The sequence below is a fragment of the Malaclemys terrapin genome, assembly GCF_027887155.1.
Source record: "Malaclemys terrapin pileata isolate rMalTer1 chromosome 20 unlocalized genomic scaffold, rMalTer1.hap1 SUPER_20_unloc_2, whole genome shotgun sequence".
Taxonomy (NCBI): domain Eukaryota; kingdom Metazoa; phylum Chordata; order Testudines; family Emydidae; genus Malaclemys; species Malaclemys terrapin.
The window spans coordinates 410,969-428,369 of NW_026530189.1; the positions used below are offsets into that span (position 1 = coordinate 410,969).

The window sequence follows — 17,401 nt, forward strand, 5'->3', positions numbered from 1 at the left end:
TAAAATAGGGACATCTGGTCACCCTACCAAACATGCAGGGACCTACTGACAATTAAAGGAAAAACACACACACACACCCTAACTTTGCGGCCTCCCTCAGCTCAGAGATCCCTGAAATGATTCGCAGCCCATGAACTCAACGCGGGGTGGTAAAATGTAATTCCTAAATGCAAAATTACTTCTCTTCCCCGCCACTTTTGCGCATGCTCTGGGGCAGATAAGGCGCCAAATTTAACTATGTGAATTTAAAATTAAGGACTTTATGTTGATTGGCCAGTGGGGCAAGAGGTCTCATTGGTGGAAGCGGAGAAGCGACGCCTTTATAGGGCTTGGGAGGAAAAAGGGAGTTAAAGTACAGGTAAGTGGTTCTTCTGCCCGTCTTGTTCCCTCTCAGTTTTCCCTCTGGTCGAGAAGGGGCACAGCAAAATTCGGAGGGAGTCCGGATTATTATCTGATATTTGAGAGCCTGCTTGCTTGCCCAACACGGGGGTGGGGTATGAAGCTCATCTCAGGGCTAATTAGGGTTGTCAACCTGCCAGGTTTGGCCTGGAGTCTCCAGGAATCGGCATTGATCTCCTGGTGAGTATTGAAAGCAATCTGGGAGATTTTAATAGACTATTTTAAGAAAATGACATTGTCATGTTGGGGGGAAAAAAATCTCCTGGAATAGCTTCAGTCAGAATTGGCAAGTCTAGGGCTAACGCACAAAGAAACTCGGAGTGTGCTCAGGGTTTTCCTGGCAAATGTGATTCGGAGTGCGGTGCTCAACAGAGAACATGCTAAGAAAAACACCCTGAAGGCCATGGATATGGTCTATACATTGAAACATCAAGGTCGCACCTTCCCTGGGTTTGGGGGGGTTGAACCCTCAGCCACACCCACAAAGTAGATGGCCCATCTAAAAGCCCTTCCCTGCCTGCAGGCAAAGAACTGGATTTGTTCCAATCCAGTTATATAAATAACAGAGTTAAGGTAAAAAACGTTCTGAAGTCGTCTCACAACCCAAGTAACACATCTCCTCGATTCGGCGCTCTCACCGCCGCGGCCCGGGTTCGATTCCCGGTCAGGGAAGGATTATTATTTGGGGGGGAGGGATAGCTAAACCCAGGGTTGTGAGTTCAATCCTTGAGGGGGCCACTTAGGGATCTGGGGAAAATAGGTACTTGGTCCTGCTAGTGAAGGCAGGGGGCTGGACTCGATGACCTCTCGGGGTCCCTTCCAGCTCTATGAGATAGATAGGTATATCACAAAGTTTAGGTTCTGAGTGGGGTTTTCTGCAGTGCCTTCGTACTTGCTGCCCTGATTCATTTCTCCATGGGCTGCTTTGGTTTTTCCCTTTGTATTCATCCCCTCCACAAAAATCCCATGCCTTTTAACTGGAAGCAGAGTAAAATAAACATGCTTTCCATAACACGCCTAAACTACACGCTTTGCCAAACCCTAGTATATAGCTCCTCTTCTATTAAAAACAAAAATGGGGAAAAAATCTGTATTTCTCAAAATGTAGTCCCCTCTTTAAGTGTGACCACCCGGAATGACAGTAGCAAGAACATACTGGGTCAGACTATGGTCCATTTTGCTCAATAGCCTATTACCTGACAGTGGTCCATACCAGAGCTTCAGGAGGAAGTGTACAGAACAGGGCAATCACAGTGTAATCTACCCTGGCTTCCGTTCCTCATAGTCAAAAAGTTAGGGTCACATGGAGCCACTAGTGCAGGGGTTCTCCCAACAAACTTTTTGGTGGCCACAGAGTACGGCCACCAACTCTTACTGGTGGCCACGCTGACCATTTTTCCTAAAATATTTAATTAACTTCAGAAAAAAAAAAAACAAATACATATGCACATACACATGTCCAAAACATTGTCATTTATTCCTGTAGGGTTTTTGTTAGACTCAGTCATAAAAATAATGTACAATTGTCTCTATTCTTTACCGGCCCTAAACAGAATAGAAACACAAATAAGGCGTTCTGCAGGTTCTTGTCTTTTGTTGTTGTTTCTTTTGCTTTTTTTGGTTGCTTTTTAAAAAAGATTAGCTAGCTAGTAAGTCTGTGGCTGTCAAAAGTGATATCTGCATGTTTGTTAATATCACTTTTCACAGCAGAAAATTTATCCAGTCCTGGGACAAATTAAGCCCTGGGTGGGGAGATGGGCAGGGAGGCAGTGGGGCTCAGGGACCATGGCAGGGATGGTGAGCCTGGGGCCGCAGCCTGGAACCAGAGCCTGCCATCACCTGGATGGAGCCTGAGGCCCTGCAGCTGAAGTCGCCCCCCCTAGTAAAGTGGGGAATTCACCAGCTGCCAGCACCTCCAGCATTTGTGTCTTCAGAGGGGGGCAGCCTGGGAGACGGGCCCCTGCTTTGCCCCCTCCCCAGTCACAGCCTAGGAGGCTGTGACCACAAGAATAGCCCATGGTGGCCGCATTTGAGAAATGCTGCACTAACAGGCCTGTCCTCCCTGAATGTATCCAGTTCTTTTCTGACCCCCAAGTTATGCTTTTGAGCAGAACAACATCCCATGGCACTGAATTAGCTGTGTGAAAAATACTTCCTCTTATTTGTATTAAACCTGCGGAATATTAATTTCCTTGGGTGGACTCTGGTTTTTGTATTGTGTACCTCTCCTGGAAATCTCTCACCATACACACACCATTTACTTTTAATGGCACACATCTGATCTAGGGTAGACAGTACAGTATCTGCAATTGTGTTCTCATTTTCTTTGCTATTGGATAGTTCCATATAATAATTCTGGAGTTCCAAGTTCTAGCATAACAGTTTAGCATCAGATTTCTACATCTAATATAACCATATGAGGAGTGAATGGTCTGTGTCCACACAGTAAACTTCCTACCATGTAGACATGACTGCAAATCTTTTAGACTGCATTCAGTGCCTAGACACTCTTTCTGTATTGTAGCATAATTTTTCTCCCCAGTGATAAACCCAGGGAGCTGGATCTATTTACCTTAATAAAGACAAGGTTAAGAGGTGATTTGATCAGTCTGAAAGTAGCAACAAGTAGAACTACTACTTGAGAAAGTTGACCTGACAATTAATTATCCCTAGTAATTAGTTATCTTGACTGTATCAAGACCCCTCCCCACTAACTTTGCCTACAACTGACAAAGATAATGCATAAAATCCAGTAAAACACAAAAAGTAACATGCCAACTAACCAGGTAAACTTGCAACAAATTAATTAAAATATCTTGCCATGCTGAGACCCACAGCTATTGTGAATTACACCTTCCCTTTAGCAGGGAGCCTTGGTCCAGGCCTTAAAACACACAGCTTAAGTCCCAGATGCCTGGCTCCTTTCCCAGCTCGACTATATTTTGTGTGCGGTTTTAGGAAAGACGCTTAGGCCAGTGTTTCCAGGTTGTGATGTTTATAAGCACCTCTGCACAGGGATCCCAGATGAAAATAATAAAACTACGCAGCAGAGCAAAAAAAAAAGGTTTAACCCAAAGCAAACCAGGCACCGCCTTCAGGGAGTTTGAAATGTTTTACTCCTGTGGGTGGGATGGTCTGTTTGAAAACTCTAGGATGGACGGGGTAAAGGAATCACAGCAGTTGCAACCACTCACCCACGTGTGGGGCTCTGAGATCAGATTAGTGCAAGACCAGGACAGGGTGTCACAAAAAGTTTGTGCTGGGGAAGAGAGAGAAACGAGATAAAAACCAGGCAACTTTTTCCCTAGCCCCTTGTGTGTAAAGCTGGAATCTGATTAATGCAAGACCAGGACAAGGGCTCAGAAAAAGTTTGTGATGTGGCGGTAAGAGAACAACCGGCAATATTTTATTTTCCCCACCCACCCTTGACGTGGCAATTCCAAGCCCTTTCTGAAATTGTGGGTGGCTCTTAAAAGAGCCTTTGGTTTTGGGGGTTGGCAGCGGCGCTCACTTGCCCTTGGCTTTGTGGCTCTCGGTTTTCTTGGGCAGCAGCACCGCCTGGATGTTGGGCAGGACGCCCCCCTGCGCGATGGTGACTCCCCCGAGCAGCTTGTTCAGCTCCTCGTCGTTGCGCACGGCCAGTTGCAAGTGCCGGGGGATGATGCGGGTTTTCTTGTTGTCCCGGGCGGCGTTGCCAGCCAGCTCCAGGATCTCAGCGGTCAGATACTCCATCACCGCGGCCAGGTACACCGGAGCGCCGGCTCCCACTCGCTCCGCGTAGTTCCCCTTGCGCAGCAGCCGGTGCACACGCCCGACTGGGAACTGCAGCCCAGCCCGAGAAGAGCGAGACTTGGCCTTGGCCCGCACTTTCCCGCCTTGCTTCCCACGGCCAGACATGACTGGGATCCCCTCGTACCTAAGCACCGTCACTGCAGCGGCACAATAACACTCCAGGAAAAAGTCGAGGCTACCGGCCTTTTATTCCCTCATGGGGATGGGGCGAGCGGCTTCTGATTGGCTGCCTCATGCTTCTGTTCCAAAGCGCCCAATGGGAAAGCCGCTTCGCAACCTCGCCAATCGGGAAAGAAAGAGGCGGCTGCCGTCCAATAGGAGCGCATCATTTGGAGGAAGGTCATTTGCATTTGAGGTGACAGCACAAAAGACAGCCCAACATGTAAGCAGCCAATAGGAAGGTTGGAATTAGGCTACCCTCATTTGCATAGGCGTGCTATAAATACAGGACTCGCCGCCGGGCGGATTATTGCGTTGCTGTTTCTGTTCTGTGCTGTGTTATTAGCGAGTGAGATGCCTGAGCCGGCGAAATCTGCTCCCGCGCCCAAGAAGGGCTCCAAGAAAGCGGTGACCAAGACCCAGAAGAAGGGGGATAAGAAGCGCCGCAAGACCCGCAAGGAGAGTTACTCCATTTACGTCTACAAGGTGCTGAAGCAGGTTCACCCCGACACCGGCATCTCTTCCAAGGCCATGGGCATCATGAACTCCTTCGTCAATGACATCTTCGAGCGCATCGCTGGGGAGGCGTCTCGCCTGGCGCATTACAACAAGCGCTCCACCATCACCTCCCGGGAGATCCAGACCGCCGTGCGCCTGCTGCTGCCCGGGGAGCTGGCCAAACACGCCGTGTCCGAGGGCACCAAGGCCGTGACCAAGTACACCAGCTCCAAGTAATCTCTCTGGTCCCCAAGAGATGTCAATTTAAAAACCCCAAAGGCTCTTTTAAGAGTCACTCACTGTCTCCATGAGAGAGCTGCAGGCACTACATGAGTTACTTCTCCTCCTAAGGCAGCTCCCAGCAAATGGGGCTTTTTGGTTACTTAATGGCGCATTTATTTCTTTAACTCGCTACTTGTTTGGGGGCTGGCTGGGCAGGTGTTGTTCTTAGTTCTTTAAATTGCCCATTTATTTCTATTCAGTAGCCTGGTGCTTTGCTGTAAGTGGCTTTGTCAGGGAAGCGTGGGGTTTTTTTGCCTTGCTGATTGGCGGGGGGGGGTGGCTGGCCTTGGTTTGCCCCTGCTGTGAAAAAGTGGGGTTTTATTAAAATCTTGTAGACTTGGGGAGCTTCTACTGTTCCAGTCACCGTCAATGGCTTCTGTAGGATTTAATGATCAGATAGCTTGTGTTTTTACAATAAAAGGTCTAGGAAAATCCGGTACTAAGTGCTTCTTAAAATCACATTTAAAACTGAATATAATTTAACAGTAGCTTTAAAAGACACAGGTTGCAAAGACAACAAGGAGTCTGGTGGCACCTTAAAGACTAACAGATTTATTTGGGCAGAAGCTTTCCTGAGTAAAAACCTCACTTCTTCGGATGCATAGAGTGAAAGTTACAGATGCAGGCATTAGATACTGACCCATGGAGAGCAGGGAGTTACTTCGCAAGTAGAGAACCAGTGTTGACAGGGCCAATTCAATCAGGGTGGATGTAGTCCACTCCCAATAATAGATGAATGACTCCTTGTTGTTTTTGTAGATAGACTAACACGGCTACCCCCTGATACTTGACAGGTTGCAAAGAGTGTCTGTACACCTGGGTTTAGTGCTTACATTAGTTAAAAACGAACTTTGTATTTGTGAAGTCAGATGATATCTAATCCCCAATAACCCACACTCAGCAACAGGATTCTGACCCCCAGAAACCTCTCCATGTCAAGTTGCCAAAATCCCCCAAAAAAACCACGTTCGCTGCCAATTTCCCACCCCGGGAAGGGGCGATGGAAACTCAGGCGAGACCTGAAATCTCTAGTCAATGAAATCTCCACTTGCAATAAGGTGGTGTTTGGGGGGGGGGGGGAATCCAAGTTAAAGGGGGTCTAGGGTTAGTTTTCTTGAGGTCTGGGTCAGTCTCACTTCACAGCGAGCTGCTGGGTTTGCAAACATTAACACATGCCCCCGGGGGGACGGGACACTGAGCTCCCTCGCTTTGCTACAGTCCTGCAGGGACCCCTGTCCGTAGGGGGGGCCCCACTATTACTTGAGGGGGGGGGTGTTTCACCACCTTGCGGCTCCTATGCCTGCAGTCTAAGGTCAAGGCCGGCTATGATTGGACGCCGTGCGATCCGCTCTGTCTCTCATTGGTCGGAAAGGAAACACGTTGGGGGAGGGGGGTTACCTTTTTTCCTCCTCCATTTTCTCTCTGACCCGATTCCATCAATGCGGTTTGTGGCCAGCCAGCTGTAAACCGGGACCCACGTTGAGGGCTGTCAAATGAGGCCTTTCTCCCTTCAGTAGCCATTGATAAGGACATCCTGGCTTGGCTGGATTGTGTGTGCCCAATCAATCAAGTGTTGTTACAAGGCTATTATTAGCTGGTATATTTTTGCTACTTTTATTTTTGAGTGGGGGAAGGGAGGTAAAGGTTGTCTTAAAAAAAAAAAAAAAAAAAAAAAAGGCACTAAAAACCCTCTGAAGTGCTTCAGTGCAACGTTCAGGGTATCGCCAGGCCTAAGATCTCTGCCTTTTAGCCCCCTCTCATTGGGCTTGAAATCATAAATCAGCCCCCAGATGTAAAAGAGCAAGGGAGTGCCCAGGGTTGTCCCGGAGCATGATGTGATCTGGGATACGGCGTTGTGCACAGACCGGGCTAAGATAAGTGTGGACGTTGGGCTTGGGTTGGGGGTGTACACAGATCTCAGGAAAAACAATGAGGAGTGCTTGTGGCACCTTAGAGACTAAGACGTTTATTTGGGCATAAGCTTTCGTGGGCTAAAACCCACTGCAGTGGGTTTTTGCTGATACAGACTAACACGGCTACCACTCTGAAACGGCTCTCGGGGTTACACATTGTACCGCTTCGGGGGGCCCTGAACCTTCAGCCCACTGCAAAAAAAAACAATGACCCAAAAAAGGGGTCTTGAAGGCTGGCTCACTGCCAAAAGCGCTGGCTTTATTTAGCAAAAAGGACATATTAAATGTATTTTAAATATTCACTGTTCTAAATGCTTTCAATTACTTGCAGTGTTAACCCAAGTGTTTTGGATGCAATAATGTAGCTCCTCCTGGTGTGGAATAGCAAATAACACATGTTTCCTGGAGAGTTCTTTTAAACGGACACAATTCAGCCCTATAGTTTGAAATTGGCAACCTCCCCTCAATTTTCGCTGGTTCTGCAGTCGCAATATGTGAAACGTTTATTTCAGTGTTTTGCACTCACCATTTTAGCTGCATTGATGATGGTTCTCTAAGGCAGTGGTCTCCAAACTTTTTTGATCGCGCACCCCTATCAATAAAGAAATGTTGAGCACGCACCCCCTGCCACGCTGGCTCTACCATTTTTGCAGAAGTAAAAAAATATATATATAAAAGCCGTTCGGATTGCTGAAGCCCAAAACAAACAAACAAAAAATCGCTCCTCCTGCCGCGCACCCCCTGGATTGCGTGCACCCCACTTTGGAGACCACTGCTCTAAGGAGTGACTAGCCCAGTGGCTCTCCACCTTTCCAGACCATTGTATCCCTTTCAGGAGTCTGATTTCTCTAGTGTACCCCCAAGTTTCACCTCAGTTAAAAACTGCCTGCTTACAAAATCAGACATAAAAATACAAAAAATGTCACAGCCACACTATTCCTGAAAATGGCTGACTCATTTTACAATATAATTATGAAATGAATCAATCAGAATATCAGTATTGTACTTACATTTCAGGGTATAGAAAATATAGGGCAGTATAAACAAGCCATTGTCTGTATGGAATTTGAGTTTGTACCGACTTCGCTAGTGCATTTTCTGTAGCCTGTTGTAAAATTAGGCAAATATCTAGATGCGTTGATGTGCCCTCTGGAAGACCTCTGGGTACCCCCAGAGAAACACAAACCCCTGGTTGAGAACCACTGCACTAGAGAGTGTCATCGCTACTGTGTTAAGGTCTCTGCTAACACCCTTTACCCGATACTGTTACAATACGGAAAAACGGGGCTGTCAACTCTCGTCATTTTGTCATCAGTCTCACGATCATTATTAAAAAGAACGAGGGGTCTTTGTGCCACCTGAGAGACTTGCAAATTTATTTGAGCATAAGCTTTCGTGGGCTAAAGCTGATGAAGTGGGCTGTAGCCCACGAAAGCTTATGCTCAAATAAATTTGTTAGTCTCTAACAGGGCCTTAGAGACCAGGGCCGGCTCCAGCATTTCTGCTGCCCCAAGCAAAAAAAAAAAGCCACGATCGGCGGCAGCAGTTCAGCGGCAGGTCCTTCGCTCCTAGAGGGCGTGAGGGACCTGCGGCCCCCGAATTGCCGCAGGTGCCGCTCCCTCTCTTGGCCACCCCAAGCACCTGCTTGTTAAGCTGGTGCCCGGAGCCGGCTCTGGTCTCTGAGGTGCCACAAGTCCTCCTGTTCCTTTTGCTGATCCAGACTAACACGGCTGCCACTCAGACACGATCATTATTGTTTTCCTGAAAGCCCCAGCTCCTGGAATCAAGTGAACAAGGGGATGATTTCCTTCTTAAAGCAAACCTAAAGTGTCTAGCCCTGGTGGAGAAAGCTTCCAAAATGTGACCCACATCCCGCCCCTCGGGCACCCTAAAGGCTGCAAAAGCAGAAGGCAAACAAATGAACTCCTCAAGTCTCTTATCCTTACATGATCTCCTGGTTTTAAAGTCAAGCTGGTGAGGTTTGGTGCGCTGGACTCATTAGTTTTGAGCATTTGGGGTTAGCAATCCTGGACAAATCACCTCCTTTCTGCACTCAGACCTTTTCCCCTCCTCAGTAATTAGGCTGCTGCTAGAAGGGTAATTAATGATTAGGGGCTGAGCAACAGGATCACACACACACACACACACCCTCTGCCTTTAGCTACAAGAGCAGAGATTTGCACCCTCAGGGGTCCCTTTCCTGGGCTGTTGTCACAGCTCTGCGCTGGGTTTGCTGGGGCAGCCCCCCCACTGATTGGTTAATCTTTGCCCAATCAGAGAGCAGGACGTCAGTTTAAAAACATAAAGCCTCCCTCTGGAATCCGTGAGCCCGGATAGCTCAGTCGGTAGAGCATCAGACTTTTAATCTGAGGGTCCAGGGTTCAAGTCCCTGTTCGGGCGGCACAAGTTATTTTAGAATTCTGCCTCCTCTAGGAGCAGCTACACTTTGCCCCATTCCCATTTTCCCATAAACCCAGAGACAAATCCTAGAAAAGCGTCAGGTCACATTCCCCACCCCCCCGCCCTGTAAAAGACAGTCACAGAAAATGGTGTTTTGGCCTGTTGTTAAATGCCATACGGTGAATTCTTGAGGAGAGGGAGAGAAGAAATAAATAGAGGGGGAAATCACTGATTTGAAATGACCATTGTCCAGTTCCATTTTATGAACCCGTCTCCAGAAAGCTTTTCTTACCGCCTCACCACTGAAGTCGATTGCCCTGAGCTCTGGGTACAGATTCCCCTAGGCCAGTGCTTCTCAAACTTTTTTTTCCACGGACCACTTGAAAATTGCTGAGGGTCCTGGTGGGCCCCTTAGTGATCTTTCCAAATGTGGTTTGTACCGTTAGCTAGCTAGTGTAAAGCACTTTGGATAAAAGCGCTATATTAAAAAAAAAACGTAATAATAATTCTTTCTGGGACGTGTGTTGGTAGCTCAGATAATTAAGGGTGTGTGTGTGTGTGTGTGTGTGTGTTTGTGTGTGTGTGTACACAGAAAGAAGAACAGGAGTACTTGTGGCACCTTAGAGACTAACAAATTTATTAGAGCATAAGCTTTCGTGGACTACAGCCCACTTCATCGGATGCATATAGAATGGAACATATATATATATATGCATCCGAAGAAGTGGGCTGTAGTCCACGAAAGCTTATGCTCTAATAAATTTGTTAGTCTCTAAGGTGCCACAAGTACTCCTGTTCTTCTTTTTGCGGATACAGACTAACACGGCTGTTACTCTGAAACCTGTGTACACAGAAGGCAACCCTGAAAATAGTCCCTTCCCCCTCCAGACCTGCCGCAGAATCACTTGCCCTGGGTAGATTAACCTGCCCTCCTGTGTCTCTGTGAGGAAAAAAAAGTTTTTGTGGGAAAAAAAGCCATTTTTAATGAAAGAAAGTGACAGAAACTGGCCACACGGTGGCGCCGCACCATCAGGCATGAAAAGCACAGTCCTGGTGAAAAGGGGGTGAACTCCCCTCGCCCCTGTTCCCAGATGTGTTTTCCCTCCAGGCGCCAGTTGAAATGAATTCCCGGGGCTGCTGGAAGGGGCCATTGGGGCTGATTTCCCTCGGTGCACAAGCAGCGTTGTCTGGAGAACGGCCCCTGGGCTGCCGGCGAGCAAAGGGGCTTTACCCAGATAAATCTCCAGGCATGGACGGGCTGACCGTGGAGTTCTACCGCGTGTTCTGGAACGTCCTCGGCCCGGACCTTGTCACCGTCTGGGCCGAGTCCTTACAGAGCGGGGTTCTCCCTCTTTCATGCAGGTGAGCCGTGCTCGCCCCCCGTGCCGAAGAAGCGGGACCTCCGCGACTTACAGAATTGGCATCCTCAGCACGGACTACAAAATCGTAGCGAAGGCCATCTCGCTGCGGCTGGGGTCCGTGCTGGAGGACGTGATCCACCCAGACCAGACCTACACCGTCCCGGGCCGTACCATCTCTGATAACCTCTATCTGGTCCGGGATCTCTTGGAGCTTGGGTGTAGGGATGGTCTGTCGTTCGCCCTCCTGTCCCCGGATCAGGAGAAGGCGTTCGACAGGGTGGACCATGGGTATCTCCTGGGCACTCTGCGGGCGTTCGGCTTCGGACCCCAGTTTGTGGGCTTTCTCCAGGTGCTGTACGCTTCCGCAGAGTGTCTGGTCAGGCTCAACTGGACCCTGACTGAGCCGGTCAGCTTCGGGCGGGGAGTGCGGCAGGGGTGCCCCCTCTCAGGCCAGCTGTATGCTCTGGCGATCGAGCCCTTCCTCTGTCTCCTTCGCAGGAGGTTGACGGGGTTGGTGCTTCGGGAGCCAGAGCTGCGGCTGGTCCTGTCGGCTATGCCGACGACGTGCTCCTCATGGTCCAGGACACGGGCGACTTGGTGCTGGTGGAGGCTTGCCAGACCGTGTACTCGGCGGCCTCCTCCGCCCGGGTCAACTGGGTCAAGAGCTCTGGCCTGGTGGTCGGGGACGGGTGACAAGCGAGCTCCCTCCCACCTGCACTTCAGGCCGTCCAGTGGAGCGCGGGTCCGCTGCTCTATCTCGGTGTTTACCTTTCTGCCACGCATCCGTCTCTGCTCTGCCGGAGAACTGGCACGGTTTACAGGACAGGGTGACGGAGCGGCTCCGGAAATGGACAGGACTACTCCGGTGCCTCTCCCTTCGTGGGAGGGCACTGCTACTCAATCAACTAGTCCTGTCCATGCTCTGGTACCGGCTCAACACCCTGATCCCGGCCCCAGGCTTCCTGGCCGACCTCCGGAGGGCGATTCTGGAGTTCTTTTGGCCAGGACTGCACTGAGTCTCTGCAGGGATTCTGCACCTGCCCCTGGAGGAGGGAGGGCAGGGCCTGAAATGCCTCCGCACTCAGGTCCATGTCTTCCGCCTCCAGGCCCTGCAGAGGCTCCTGTATGGTGCAGGTAGTCCGGCGTGGAGCATATTGGCGCACGCCTTCCTGCGCCGCTTCCGAGGGCTCCGATACGACCGGCAGCTCCTTTATCTCCATCCGAGAGGTCTTCCGCGAGACCTCTCTGGGCTGCCAGTCTTCTACCAGGACCCCCTCCGGACCTGGAAACTGTTCTCAGTGACCAGGTCCGTGGCGGCCACCGGGGGGGCTGATCTCCTCGCAGAGCCCCTGCTACACAACCCCCAGCTCCGTGAGCAGGTGGCGGAGTCCCCCGCGGTGCGCTGGAGGTTGGTCCTGGCAGAAGTCACCAGAGTCGGAGACCTCCTCGACTACGACTGGGGAGAGTGGCTGGATCCCCTGACGCTCGCTCGGCATATGGGGCTCTCCAGGCCTTGTACTCCCCGGCGCGTACTTCAGGAGGTGAGGGCCGCTTTGCCGCCCGCTGCTCGGGTCTACCTCGACCGGGTCCTGCACGAGGGCATGTCTCACCCACCCTCCACCCCTGGCCCTCTGGACCTTTTCATTAGGCCCCTGCCCCGTGGACCCAACCGGCCCCCTGCCCCTTCTCCGTGAGCCAGCTGCATGACTTGCAGCCGGTCCGTTTCCAGACCGCGCCAAGGAAACATCTATACACGCTCGTGCTCCACACTCTTCACTTCCTCACCCTCATGTCCCGCCCCGATACAAAATGGCGGGACCTCCTACCACCTCTAGAGGGTGAGAAGCCCCTGTGGGCCAGCCTATACTCCACCCTGGTCCCGAGGCCCGCCGGGGATATCAGCTGGCAGCTCCTTCATGGGGCCGTGAGCACGGGCGTGTACTTGGCACGGTTTACCCCTGTCCCGGACACCTGTCCTTTCTGCGGCGTGAGGGAGACCCTGGCCCACGTTTACTTGGAGTGCGCCAGGTTGCAGCCCCTACACCGGCTCCTCACCGACATTATGTTGCGTTTCTGGTTACACTTTTCCCCTCACCTTCTCATTGACGCACTCCCTATCCGTGGCCCCACGAAGTCGCGGGACCTCCTGGTCAACTTCCTCTTGGCCCTGGCTAAACAGGCCATCTATAAAACCAGGGAGAGGAGGTTGGCCGACGGAGGTTCCTGTGACTGTGGGGCCTGTTTCCGTTCCTCTGTCCGCTCACGTAACCAGGCAGAGTTCCTCTGGGCGGCGTCCACTGGCTCCCTTGCCGTCTTCGAGGAGCAGTGGGCGCTGTCCGGCGTTCTCTCCTCACTGTCCCCGTCAGGCTCCCTTCTTTTAGCCCTGTGACCTCACTCCTGTTCCTGTTATTACATTAGTTGTCCCCCGTAATCAGTTGGTTTTCGGGTCCTGTAGATCTTCCTCGTAGGCTGGGAGGGGATCCTTTAGCACTTCCCGGAACCCAATAAGTACCCCTGACACACCGCTCGTGCGAGGTGTTGGTGCAAATAGCCCAGCAGCAAGGCCTCTTCCCGCTTGTTTGCCACCCCAAGCGGCGAAGGAAAGAAAAAAACCAAAACCCCACCATTGAGCTGCCGTCGAAGTACCGCCGCCGAAGAGGAAGAGAGGGAGAGAAGGACCCGCCGCCGAATTGCCGCCGAAGACCCGGACGTGCCGCCCCTTTCTATTGGCCGCCCCAGGCTCCTGCTTCCTTCGTTGGTGCCTGGAGCCGGCCCTGGCCGGACCCAGCGCTGCTGGGAGAAGAGCTCACACCAGGACGGGCCGCATGGTGCCCACACGCCCTGCTAGGGTGATTCTCTGACACAAGGAGAACGGGCGGCAGCATCACATGCCGATTTTCAGGCTGCGATCCGGGGCTCTGTGGGAGGGATCCCTGCAACTCAGATGCGTGGCTGGACCGGGCCCCTGATTTAGGGGGTGGCCGCGTGTGGTTTGCAACACCAGTGTCTCAGACAATCTCGCTCCCTGCGTCCCCGTTAGGTTCCTGCACTGCCCCAGTCCCCATCACACTCAGAGCAGTTGCAGGCAGGGATAGGGCAGAGCCATGGGGCACCGGGCAGAGGCTCCAAGAGCCTAGAGTGTTTGCCCCTCTAGGGGCAGTTTGCTAGAGGGCCCCAGGTGCAGAGGGGTGTTTCCTTGGGCTGGGGAGCGAATTGAGAGCATCTCGGGGGATTGTATGGATGTATTCCTCTGCTTAGATAACTGTGGCTAAAACACAGGCCTCGCTGCGAGGGGGATTCAAACCCACACGGGGGAACCCCATTGGATTTCAAGTCCAACACCTTAACCACTCGGCCATCACAGCTGTGAACCAGCAAAGGTCCCATACCCCAGAATCTGGTACATATCTCAATATATTGGGCTGCATTAGTAGAAGCATTGCCAGCAGATCGAGGGACCTGATCATTCCCCTCTATTCGGCACTGGTGAGGCCACATCTGAAGTACTGTGTCCAGTTTTGGGCCCCGCACTACAAGAAGGATGTGGACAAATTGGAGAGAGTCCAGCGGAGGGCAACAGAAATTATTAGGGGGCTGGAGCACATGACTTACGAAGAGAGGCTGAGGGAACTGGGTTTATTCAGTCGGCAGAAGAGACGAGTGAGGGGGGGATTTGATAGCAGCCTTCAACTACCTGAAGGGGGGCTCCAAAGAGGATGGAGCTCGGCTGATCTCAGTGGTGGCAGATGACAGAACAAGGAGTAATGGTCTCAAGTTGCAGTGGGGGAGGTCTAGGTTGGATATTAGGAAACACTATGTCACTATGAGGGTGGTGAAGCACTGGAATGGGATCCCTAGGGAGGTGATGGGATCTCCATCCTTGGAGGTTTTTAAGGTCAGGCTTGACAAAGCCCTGGCTGGGATGATTTAGTTGGGGATTGGTCCTGCTTTGAGCAGGGGGTTGGACTAGATACCTCCTGAGGTCTCTTCCAACTCTAATCTTCTATGATTCTATGAAATAATTGCATTGCCCGGCATCTGAAATGCAGCATTCAGCTAGCAAACCCGGCCCCCAGAGCACGGGGGTGGTCTCAGGGGTGGTAGCTGTGGTGGCCGAGCGGTTGAAGTGTTGGATTTGAAATCCACTGGGGTTTTCCTGCGTAGGTTCAAATCCTGCTTGCAGCTGAGGCCTGTGCTTTCAGCCAGTTGCTAAGGAGGGGAATATGTCCATGCAAGCCCCTGAGATGCTCTCAATTTGCCCCCCAGCCCTAGCAACCCCCGCACCTTTCATAGAGATGCCTGGGGCCCTGCCTCACACTGTGACCCACTGCCCCCTGCAAACACTCTGGGCTCCTGGTACCCCATGGCTCTGAGTGTGATGGGAACTGGGGCAGTGCAGGAATCTAACATGGGGACTCGCGCCTGAGGCTCTGGGAGAGAGATTGTCTGAGACAACAGTGTTGGAAACCATGTGGCCGCCCCTCAAATCAGGAAGGTCTGAAGGGGAAGGGACTTCCTGTGAATTCAGTTTGCTTTTCTTGTTCTTCTTCCATCTAGCAAAGACACCCAGGATGGAGGTGGGGAAATTTCTCCCCGGAAGGAATGGCTTTGAGTCACTTTGCTGCTCCGGTGAAGATAGGTGTTATATGGTTTGCTTGAAAGGAGTCCTTGTTGATGGGTAGTGTTACTGTTTTCTTGCTAATTGTTTAGCCCAGGAGTCGACCTTGCTAGCCAGTTAATGTCTAGTGGGCAGCCAGTGCCTCCCCTTCTTGTATTGAAGGGCAAAAAATGTCATCAGTGCAGAGTTCAAGTTGCCTGGTGGGCTACTGGGCCCTTCCAGAACCTCAGCTTCAGCCAAATGCACGCTCGTGAAATACCCCGTTAAGGTTTCCCACATAACCTTAACTCTGCCCTCTTTCAGAACTTCCCCGTTAACATACATACATTTACTCGGCTGACCCCCCCCCACCATGGATGAAATGTACAAGATTTTCACCTCTGTTTACAGCCCTTCAAACCTGAGCCCCCAGCCTCAGATAGGCCTTACCAGGCACTGAACCTAATCCGGACAGGGGCGGAATCCCCTCCCATCCCCGCTACACAGAGACACCCTCTGATCACCTCCCTCAACCACACTGGCCCCATCCACACTCCCTGGGTGGGGAATTTAGCTTCCCTTTTGATGCTCTGAGCCCCACGGGGTGCAGCCGGAGCGGAGATAGGTGCCCGCAACTAGTCCTCTGTTAGTGCCGAATGGTTAATTTGGATGGTGTCGATTCTCTGTGGGTCTGGCCCGTGTTGCTTATTCAAAGAAACAAGACTCAATTATCCGTTTTAGACATTTTATTCCAATGGTGAACAAATAAAATCAAGCGCCCACATCATGACGGCTAATCTGCCATACACACGAAGGATTAAATTACACCGGCACACAGTTTAAGGTCAAAGTCGTACATCGAAGCGTGAACCGTGAGATTGCTTTGGAATCCAGCCGTCAATTAAGTCAAGTCGTCAGATTAATACAAGAGAAAATCAACCCTGATAAAATCTGAAACAGGAACCCAAAGAGCAGCCTTGTGTATTTAGTTATAAACTCTAATCAGCGATCTCCACCTAGGCACTACAAACCAGCTGTGGCGGGCTGAATATCTCAATATGGAAACCAAATTAGTGCTTGCATTTAAACCGCCTCAAAGCCAATTAAAGCTTCTTCCTTAAGCTTTAGGTTTCAGAGCGGCAGCCGTGTTAGTCTGTATCCGCAAAAACAACAAGGAGTCCTTGTGGCACCTCAGAGGCTAAAAAATTTATTTACGCAAAAGAATAAACGGACACAAAATAGGACATCAAGAATTGTAACATTCAAAAACCAGTAGGAGAGCACTTCAATCTCCCTGGACACTCAGTAACAGACTTAAAAGTGGCCATTCTTCAACATCAAAAACTTCAAAACCAGATTCCAAGAAACTGCAGAACTGGAATTAATTTGCAAACTGGACACCACCACATTAGGCCTGAATAAAGACTGGGAGTGGCTGGTGTCACTGAGTGGGGGGAGTCAGGGCCCTGCACCCCCCGCTTCCTGCGATTCACTGGGACTCTCAGCCAGCCAATAACACAGAAGGTTTATTAGACGACAGGAACACAGCCCAAAACAGGTCTTGCAGGTACAGACCACAGGAACCCCTCAGTTAGGTACATATTGGGGGGCCGGGAGCTTGGACCCTGACCCCGGGTCTCCTTCCATTTCCCCAGCCAGCCCCAAACTGAAACCCCCTGCAGCCGCCTCCCCCAGCCTCCCGAGCAGAAGGTGTCACCTGGCCCCACCCCCCCTCCTGGCTCAGGTTACGGATTCAGGTGCGGGTGGAACTCACCCCTGCGGCGCCTCCTGCTGGTCGCTTCTGGGAATGAGCTCGTCCAGCCTCCGGAGCGCCCTCTGCAGGCCGGTGTCCCCTGCTGCTCGGCCCCCGTGTCCCTCCCTGGACTCCGGTGCCCCTTTATCTGGGGTGCTGCCCCCTGGCAGTACACCCCCTCAGTCTCAGGGCCTCCCCTCCGCAGGGAACCCCCACCCCCTATCCCCACCTCGCCTCAGTCACCAAC

General features: G+C 51.4%; 2 protein-coding genes and 2 non-coding genes across 4 annotated transcripts; 2 read left to right on the forward strand and 2 right to left on the reverse strand.

The window, feature by feature from the left end:
* Positions 1-3,572: 3,572 nt before the first annotated feature.
* LOC128829544 (histone H2A.J-like) lies at positions 3,573-4,314 on the reverse strand. Its single transcript, XM_054015011.1, has one exon. The coding sequence runs from the start codon at positions 4,294-4,296 to the stop codon at positions 3,907-3,909; it is 390 nt and encodes a 129-aa protein (XP_053870986.1). The 5' UTR covers positions 4,297-4,314; the 3' UTR covers positions 3,573-3,906.
* Positions 4,315-4,700: 386 nt separating this feature from the next.
* On the forward strand, positions 4,701-5,544 carry LOC128829543 (histone H2B 8). The gene has a single exon (XM_054015010.1). It carries the CDS (start codon positions 4,705-4,707, stop codon positions 5,083-5,085), a length of 381 nt encoding a protein of 126 aa, XP_053870985.1. The 5' UTR covers positions 4,701-4,704; the 3' UTR covers positions 5,086-5,544.
* Positions 5,545-9,370: 3,826 nt separating this feature from the next.
* On the forward strand, positions 9,371-9,443 carry TRNAK-UUU (transfer RNA lysine (anticodon UUU)). The gene has a single exon. It is a non-coding gene; the product is annotated as a tRNA-Lys (tRNA).
* A 4,644-nt stretch (positions 9,444-14,087) lies between these two features.
* Positions 14,088-14,169, reverse strand: TRNAS-UGA (transfer RNA serine (anticodon UGA)). Its single transcript has one exon. It is a non-coding gene; the product is annotated as a tRNA-Ser (tRNA).
* Between the last annotated feature and the right edge of the window lie 3,232 nt (positions 14,170-17,401).

Excerpts from the sequence above, each read along its gene's own strand:
- LOC128829544 (XM_054015011.1), bottom strand. The coding sequence starts at position 4,296 with ATGTCTGGCCGTGGGAAGCAAGGCGGGAAAGTGCGGGCCAAGGCCAAG.
- LOC128829543 (XM_054015010.1), top strand. The coding sequence starts at position 4,705 with ATGCCTGAGCCGGCGAAATCTGCTCCCGCGCCCAAGAAGGGCTCCAAG.